The sequence below is a fragment of the Echinops telfairi genome, unplaced genomic scaffold (genome assembly GCF_000313985.2).
Source record: "Echinops telfairi isolate 266 unplaced genomic scaffold, ASM31398v2 ScPeMD7_5868;HRSCAF=6743_0, whole genome shotgun sequence".
Taxonomy (NCBI): domain Eukaryota; kingdom Metazoa; phylum Chordata; class Mammalia; order Afrosoricida; family Tenrecidae; genus Echinops; species Echinops telfairi.
In genome coordinates, this window is record NW_022109767.1 from 2,530,410 (window position 1) to 2,539,785 (window position 9,376).

A 9,376-nucleotide genomic window follows, 5' to 3' on the forward strand; every position below is an offset into this window, starting at 1 on the left:
GGCAACAAATGTATAGATGTGCTCTACACAATTGATCTATGTATTGTGATGAATTGTATGAGCCCCAATAAATTGATTTAAAAAAAAAAAAGCTTCAAGAACCAAAAAGTCTATACTGAGATGATATAAGTCCAATTCAAACTAAAAATAACATTTTATTTTTTATCTTATGAAAATAAAATGTATTACTCAGGGGAAAAAATCAATATGAATTTAATGTTTGTTTGTTTTTCCAACAGTTTTATTGGCATGGAATTCATATACCATACAATTCAATCGTTCAATCACACCAAGACTTGTGCAGAAACCACCACAATCACTTGTAGAACATTTTCTTCATTCTTGTGCTCATCGTGATATGTCCCCAACCTCCCCCGCCACACCCCCAAGGAACCATTAATCCAGTCACTGTCCCTGTCGATTTGCCTATCCTGGATTTCACAGACAGAAAAACATTTAAAAACAAACAAAAACTAGTAAGAATAACAAAGAAAACAGATCAAAACCTCAACTGAAAAGTAGAGAATACTAAAAAACGAGAACAAACGTAAATGGATCGCAAGGGAGATCAAATGATAGAGTGCTAGATTTCAGTGGAACTGCATCTGCAACAATCTGCTTTCCAATGCATTGTGCTTGTTAGCCAGACGGTTCACATCCCTGGTTCATGGTCAGAGGCAATTCACCAGGAACTTAATCCACGTGTACTTCCCAGTCACCTTTTTTTCTCTACTGAAACAGCTTTAAAGTGGGTCAAAAGTAAACTCAAATATTTTTACCTAACTACATCTGCCATAGTTGACTTTATAGTGTTGTTTGTCTGATAACTACTCACATCCCTCAATGATGATTGGAGGCCATTCACCAGAGGCTTAATCCATGTGTGGATCCTGCCAATGGATTTGGGCTTCCACTGTCATCCATTGCCATCTGCAAATCAGGTGTTCATCATTTAAACTGATTCCATTCCCCCCTTTAGATTTATATCATAGTAATTTCAATCCTTGGATCACAGAGGCTGGGGTGGTTTTTCCATGTGGACTAGGTTGACATCTCAATTTGAAAAACAAGTCTTCATGAATTTTGTATAAGACCAACCAGGCAAGCCACTTGTGAAACATATCATTAATGGATACCTGCTTAGAAAAGTAAGTAGTAAATCATCTTAAACACACACTGCTGTACTGGTTGTCCAATCCAAATTCACTCCACATTTTCCCCCTAAGAAATGTCGAGATATGCCAAGATATTTCATAGACAGTTCTCAAAAACACATCTAATAAGAGGCTCTAGCTGGCAGTTACAAAATCCTTAGATGAATTGACTTAGTTTTGTTGTTAATGTAACAAAGCATTACTTAGATGCCATTTGGCAGATGAGTCCCTGGGTGACACAGATGGTTAGGCACTTGGCAGCAACCAATAGGTCAGGCATCTTTGCCCTACAACACTAAATCATGCTGCTCCCCCCCCCCTTTTTTTTTGGTCCGAAGACATTTATATATTTGAAGAGTACTGGCAATTTCTTATAAAAATATCATATTTGGGATGTATTTTTAGAACTAGAGCTAATGGAATTTGCTGATTGATTGGACATGGGATGTGAAATAAAAATAAGTGAAGGATGAATACAAAAATATTTAACCTGAGAAACCAAGAGTTCCTTCTGTGTTGAGGACCATCAGCGAGACAGAAAACTAAGAAGCTAAGAAAAGGACGTAATTCTGTATTGGATATAGACAGTCTGTGATGCTTCTTAGATATACAAAGAAAGACATCAAGTTGCAGACTGAAAACACATCTGGAGTACAGACAGTTGTGATCCACGGGGTTTTATGGTCTAGACATTCTTCCACTCCGCCAGGAGACTGCACTGAAACCGGTTCAGTGCCATAGCAGCACACACCCCTGCACAGACAGGTGGGTTCCAGGAGTTGAACAGGCAGGGAATCAACCCAGGTCTCCCCGATGAAAGACAAGATTTCTACCCCTGAGCCAATCCTATCAATGCCATTCTAGTGTTGCTAAGGGACACATTCCAGAATTCTTGACTGTGAACTCCGTTGACCGCCACAGCAACATACCTGAGACACCATTGGGCTTTTTACACAATGTCTAAGGGCCGTTATCTTTATGACCGATGTTGTGCTTTTACTTGGATTTATCTTTATTTTGTGGATCTATATCGCTACTTCCTGAAATTCTGGAAAGACAATGTCATGGTACTTTTTGTTAAAAAGAAGTTGAAAGAACATATCCCTTCCACGGAGAGCATTTTTCACAAAGAAAAAATTGTGGTCCTAGGTAAGATGTTGATGACCACATCTCTAACCATGGAGAAGAGAGCTCAAGCTGCCTACAGAATTGGAATATTGGCCTACACAGGTACTGACTCAACCAGCAGTGCTGAAACACATGGTTCAAAATCCCTTTGCTTGTTATAACCAATTTACCACTGTTGAGTGAATCCTGACTCCCGTGGACTCCACAGGACAGGGTAGAACTGCCCCGGTGGGTTTCCAAGATTGTAACTCTTTACAAAAATAGAAGCCTTGTCTTTCTCTCACAGTGTGGCTGGTGGTTTCAAACTGCTGACCTTGTAGTTAGCCATCCAGTGCATAACATTACTCTTAGAATTCCATCAATCTATCCTTTGCTTAAATGATCTGTTTGGCTGTTTTACTTTTCAATAGCAAAGATTCTGCAAATTATTTTATACTTAAGGGTTTCATTGCAAAAGAATGTGTCCATTAAATAAATTACTAATTGTTTTCCCATTTTATTAAAAATATATATACTAATAGTGCCTATAAAAGCTTCAAGAAACCAGATGATGTACAGCGGTACAAATGGGAATTGGAAATGCAGGGAATCTAGGTCAGATGAACTACTCAGGACCAGGGGTGACAGTGGCGATACCAGGAGGGAAGGGGGGTATAGGAAGGGGGAATTGATCACAGAGAACTACATATAACCTCCTCCTCTCTGGGGGATGGGCAACAGAGGGGTAGGTGAAGGGAGACGCCGGGCAGTGTAATATAAGACATAATAATAATTTATAAATTATCAAGGGTGCATGGGGGAGGGGGCAGAGGAAGGGAGGTGGGGGAGGAAAATGAGCTGATTCCGGGAACCCAAGAGGCAAGCGAATTTTGGGAATGATGAGGGCAACAAATGTATAGATGTGCTCTACACAATTGATCTATGTATTGTGATGAATTGTATGAGCCCCAATAAATTGATTTAAAAAAAAAAAAGCTTCAAGAACCAAAAAGTCTATACTGAGATGATATAAGTCCAATTCAAACTAAAAATAACATTTTATTTTTTATCTTATGAAAATAAAATGTATTACTCAGGGGAAAAAATCAATATGAATTTAATGTTTGTTTGTTTTTCCAACAGTTTTATTGGCATGGAATTCATATACCATACAATTCAATCGTTCAATCACACCAAGACTTGTGCAGAAACCACCACAATCACTTGTAGAACATTTTCTTCATTCTTGTGCTCATCGTGATATGTCCCCAACCTCCCCCGCCACACCCCCAAGGAACCATTAATCCAGTCACTGTCCCTGTCGATTTGCCTATCCTGGATTTCACAGACAGAAAAACATTTAAAAACAAACAAAAACTAGTAAGAATAACAAAGAAAACAGATCAAAACCTCAACTGAAAAGTAGAGAATACTAAAAAACGAGAACAAACGTAAATGGATCGCAAGGGAGATCAAATGATAGAGTGCTAGATTTCAGTGGAACTGCATCTGCAACAATCTGCTTTCCAATGCATTGTGCTTGTTAGCCAGACGGTTCACATCCCTGGTTCATGGTCAGAGGCAATTCACCAGGAACTTAATCCACGTGTACTTCCCAGTCACCTTTTTTTCTCTACTGAAACAGCTTTAAAGTGGGTCAAAAGTAAACTCAAATATTTTTACCTAACTACATCTGCCATAGTTGACTTTATAGTGTTGTTTGTCTGATAACTACTCACATCCCTCAATGATGATTGGAGGCCATTCACCAGAGGCTTAATCCATGTGTGGATCCTGCCAATGGATTTGGGCTTCCACTGTCATCCATTGCCATCTGCAAATCAGGTGTTCATCATTTAAACTGATTCCATTCCCCCCTTTAGATTTATATCATAGTAATTTCAATCCTTGGATCACAGAGGCTGGGGTGGTTTTTCCATGTGGACTAGGTTGACATCTCAATTTGAAAAACAAGTCTTCATGAATTTTGTATAAGACCAACCAGGCAAGCCACTTGTGAAACATATCATTAATGGATACCTGCTTAGAAAAGTAAGTAGTAAATCATCTTAAACACACACTGCTGTACTGGTTGTCCAATCCAAATTCACTCCACATTTTCCCCCTAAGAAATGTCGAGATATGCCAAGATATTTCATAGACAGTTCTCAAAAACACATCTAATAAGAGGCTCTAGCTGGCAGTTACAAAATCCTTAGATGAATTGACTTAGTTTTGTTGTTAATGTAACAAAGCATTACTTAGATGCCATTTGGCAGATGAGTCCCTGGGTGACACAGATGGTTAGGCACTTGGCAGCAACCAATAGGTTGGTGATTTAAATCCTGACAGAGATGCTTCAAAAGAAAGCCTTGGCAATGTACAACAGAGATCACCGCTATTGAAAACCCTCTGCTGCTCAGTTCTATGCTGACATAAATGACGTCCCCAGGAGTCAGAATCCACTCAACAGCAATTGGTTTGGTTTTCATTGTTGTTTTGCAGCTCAATGTCGAGCCAAGTACACCCACAGTGCTCCTTTGTTGTTTAAAAGACTCAATCTTCCCACAAACGGTGTTCATGGGAGAAAACAGTAACAGGGTGTGTTAGGCTGGGTTGACTAGAGAAACAAATCCATAGACACTCATATGTGTCAGAAAGAGCTTTATATCCAGGAGTAACTGTTTATCAAGCAAACATCCCAGCCCAGTCCAACTCAAGTCAGTAAGTCCAGTACTAGTCCATGAGTCATTCTTAAGACTCACACAGTCACAAGCCATGATGCAGAATGCAGGAAGATCACAGGTCGCAGGGTGCAGTCATGTGGATCCAGTGGCAGTGACCGAATCACAGGCTCTGACAGCAACCAGGGTCTGCCAGCAGGAAGAGGAAGGCAGAGAGGGCGAGGAAATGTCCCCAGGACCCTTCTTATGAGAAGGCCACGCCCACAAGGAGTCACCATCAGGCTGTGACCTGATTGACAGACTAGACTCTTCCCTTACACTTTTATTGTATTTTGAAGCTGCCGTGAAATTGTGTAACTACCGCAAAGGGGGTGTCGGTGTCAAAATGGTTGGGAACTACTGTCAAAGCTGGGGGTGATACAGGGAGCTCAGAGCGCTCCCATGAGAAGGTAAAACGGGTCCCAGTTCATCACTCAAAAACTTTGTTTTTTCACTTTTTATTGTGAGTGGGGCGAAGGTGTACCGAGCACATCAGTTTTCTAAACACACAAATTTTGTCTCACGCCATTGACTGCTCTCCCTCCGGGTAGCATCACTCACCCCTTTCTCCCTATGCTGTTTCCCTTCCTCCTTTCTGACCTGTGTCCTTGTATAAATGCTGCCCTTTTGATCTCCGACTGGTAATTCTTCTAAGATGTGTATGCCTCCCTAGTGCTACTGTTCCCTTTATTGTTTGACCTACTGTTTGGCTGAAAATTGAGCCATCGAGCGGACTGTGATTTTTCAGAAACAGGTGTCCAGGTATGTTTTCCAAGGAGCCTCAAAGTGGCCTCTAACCTTGCAGATGGCAGCCAGCCAATTAGCCATCGACACCACGGAGGGACTCTACTTAATACACTCCTTCCTTATCAATGCGCACTTCCTAGTTCAACATGCACATTCTCGTCTTCACAGCAGGGCAAGACCTGGGGGGAGAGATGGGAAAAGTCAAGGTCCCCCGTACCTCACCTCCCTAGCAACAAGACTTAAGAGCATTACGAAATGCTGACTACCAAGTGGGTACAGCAAATACTTCTGGAAATGCTAATGACTGTTTTGCAGGAGGACCCACTGCCGGGAAATTTGCGGCTGAGTACATGAAAGAAGTGCACGACTTGCTGCAAAACCACGTGTTGGTGCCGGACACGAAGATTCTGCTGCTCCAAAGTGTAGCCTGCTGGTGCTACTCCAACCCCACCAGCCAGATACGAGCCAAACTCCTGAATTTCATCCCTCTTCTTGTGGGCTTCCTTGAGGAAAAACACGAGTCTGCTACCAAGAGGGAAGCAAGCAGACGCCTCCTCGTTAAGTTTTGGTCTTGCTACGTTCTCTCTGTCATCACGTGCAATAACATGTCTTGCATAAAGGTGCTCAGGGAGTGTACCAATGTCAAGTACCAACTGCAAGCTCTGGCTTTGGAGAACTGGTCTGGATGGCCCGAGAATTTTGCAGAGGTGCTGTATTTCCTAGTTGGATTTCACAAGATTTAATATCTCAGAGCCCTTGACCTGATGCACCTGTCTATACACCTTTGCTCTGTCCTGGAAAATGCTAATAAACAATAAAAATCAATGCATTATTCCCCAGTGTTTTCGTCTGGGTAGTTGAAGGGTTCTCTATAAATGGTCAAATAATTGCTCTAACAACCATTCTTGGGGAAAGCACCACTGTTTAAAATGACCCCATGGAATTTTTTTTTTTATTCTTAAGACAACATTCATTCCAAGAAGGTCATACATATCTTAGCACAACACAGTGTTGGGTTTCCATTTTCATTTTTAATACCGTTTTGTTGGCATGCAATCCATATATCACAGAATCATTTGTCCTGATGTAAACAGGAGAGATCAACCACACCACTATATTAAAAATTAAAGCCTTTATTAAACAGCTGGACTAAGCGTAGCCCGGCACCTGGAAACCTGTCGATCCAGATCAAAGAAATTCCAGAATTTTTATCGTTCAGAATAGGGGCTGGCTCAAGGGGAGGGATATCCTAGCTGGTACATTCTTATCAGGTTAGCAGGGTAACAGGGTTGCAGGGGAAAACCCAGCGGCAGGTACTAATTCAAGGTGTTACAAGATAGTGTACATTTCTGGCTAATTGGCAGGCAGAGTTTGGCGATGTCTCAGAAGAGAGAAGGTGTGGCGCGCTGAGAGAGCAAAGAAGAGAAGGTGCTAACTGCTCGCAGGGGTTAAAGGCAGTCTGAAACACAGTGGAGCGCCTCGTGTTACGCTAGGCCACGACAGGCCAATCACATCTAGAAGAACGGTATAATCATGACCACATCAATCTTAGAATATTTTCTTTGTTTAAAACGAGCACTCACTGTATGAGTTAGCATGCAGCCTGCATTGCTTATTCTTCAAATCCCCTCACCTTTCCCACGTCCCCTCCCCCTACATCCCCTCCAATGCTGCCATCAGGGTCCTATCTCTAGCTCTCTGCTGCTTATGTGCGGCCCAAACTGGTAAACCCAACAGAAACCGTAAAGAATGAAATGAAATAACGTGATAAGGATACAACAGTAGGAAGATAAAGATAAAAATATAAACCATGAGTGAAAAAGAAAAGACCGCCATCAATACTGTAAAAGCCAGGGAAGACGTGCTTGTCATGGAACAAGCGGGAGATCCTGGCACCTACACCAAATGCTGGTCAGGTCTAAAGGGAGGTCAACTGAGCCAGCATCAAGCTGATCCTGCATAATCAGGACTACCGTGACCTATGTTTTATAGTAAGCTTGTTCCTGACCTTTGCCTGTGGCTAGAGGGGATCAGCCAGCAGCTTAATCTGACTCTGTAGATGGGTTTCAGCCTCCCAAGATCCTCCACAGCCTTCCACAAACTGGGTGTTTACATTTTTAGCTCATTTCCCTTTGTCCTATTTGACTGTCAAATGTTTTTAAGGAGAGAATTCACTGGAAGACACATTACCCATGTTAGGTGAGATAGAAATGGTGAGTTTGGGGGGTTATGAGAAGACATTCAGCCAAGATATGCAGAAACGTCAATTCCTCACCCTATCCTCCTTGTAGTAAGTATAGTCCTCCCACTCATACCCTTAAAAAAAAAATCCAAGCCAGTTGGCAAGAAGGTGATTGAGAGTCATGGCAACTCCATGTTTTTGAGAAGAACTGCGTCCCTTCTGAGGTGGACCTGAACCTCCATCCTGTCCATTACCACTGAGGACACAGTGTCTGCACTCCCAGGGACTTGCCAGATCTGCTCTGATGTCACCATCCCACACATGACTTCCAGCTGCCATCTCCTGGGCTGAGAGCTTCTCCCAGCTCGGGGACAGACATGACCCACCTGGACCACAGATGTCCTGGAATTGCAGGGAAACCAACACTCCCTGGGCACAGCCCTCAACTGCAGGGGCACAGCTCTAGATGGAGAGATTCCAGGTGATCAGACACAAGACAGCCCAAAGTTAGGCTTTCAGAGTTTCATAAAAAGAACTTCACACTTCCCAGTCTGTATGTTAGTGACCCTGTAACAGAACTCCTACTTGAAGTTTGTGCTTACCAGACTCACCAAACGTTTGTATTACAACCTTAAATAATTACAGAACACTGCCCAAGGATATGTACATGCCTAGTTCTCTTTTATCATGGTACTTATTTACTTATATTTTATTTTTAAATATTTGTATTAGTATTTCATCTGCACGCCATACAATTCAATCATTCAATCACAGCAAGAAGAGTTACACAATCATCACCAGTCAATTATAGAAAATTTTCTTCTCCCTTGTACTCGTTGTGATTCATGTAATTACTTTTTTTCAAATTGTGCCAAAAATATAAACAAGACATTATCCAATTCAACAACTTCTACATATATAATTCAATGCCATTGATTATACTCTTCATGCTGTATCACTATAATTGATATTCTATTCCAAAGTATTCCATCACCATTAACAAAAACTCAGTGCCCCTTAAAGAACAACTCTTCCTCTTTCACCAATGGGAACCATTGCTCATGATAGGTTTTTGTTTTTGGGGGGTTTTTTTCGTTGTTTTTTTTTTAAGTCATTATCTTGCTACAGGATTCACATATTATACACTTTCCAACTGGGATGTTTCAGTTTTATTTTGTTATTGTTGTTAGACTCTTTGTTTTGTATTTTTCTATGGTTTTCAATATATGAAACCCAGGATGGGTGAATCTTTAGAGATAGTCATTGGATTAAGGGTGCCTTGGTTGTATGGCAGGGGCCTTTTGGGGGAAATAAGCTAAGAACAAAGCATACAAAAAGGAAGAAAGGTTGTAATGCTGTCGTAGAGATTGTACAACACTTTTGATATGACAGAGCGACTGAACTTTATGATGTTTGGACTCTGTTCCTGTCAGGGAAGCCCGCCCCTAACAAATCATCACAGG

At 41.6% G+C, this 9,376-nt stretch overlaps 1 protein-coding gene and 1 pseudogene across 1 annotated transcript; both read left to right on the forward strand.

The window, feature by feature from the left end:
• The first annotated feature begins 2,218 nt into the window (after positions 1-2,218).
• Positions 2,219-6,505, forward strand: ARMH2 (armadillo like helical domain containing 2). The gene is made up of 2 exons (XM_013007205.2): positions 2,219-2,384; positions 6,047-6,505. Exons 1-2 carry the CDS (start codon positions 2,219-2,221, stop codon positions 6,472-6,474), a joined length of 594 nt encoding a protein of 197 aa, XP_012862659.1. The 3' UTR covers positions 6,475-6,505.
• Positions 6,506-7,541: 1,036 nt separating this feature from the next.
• The window catches only part of LOC101653275, a 7,351-nt pseudogene continuing 5,516 nt past the window's right edge, over positions 7,542-9,376 (forward strand).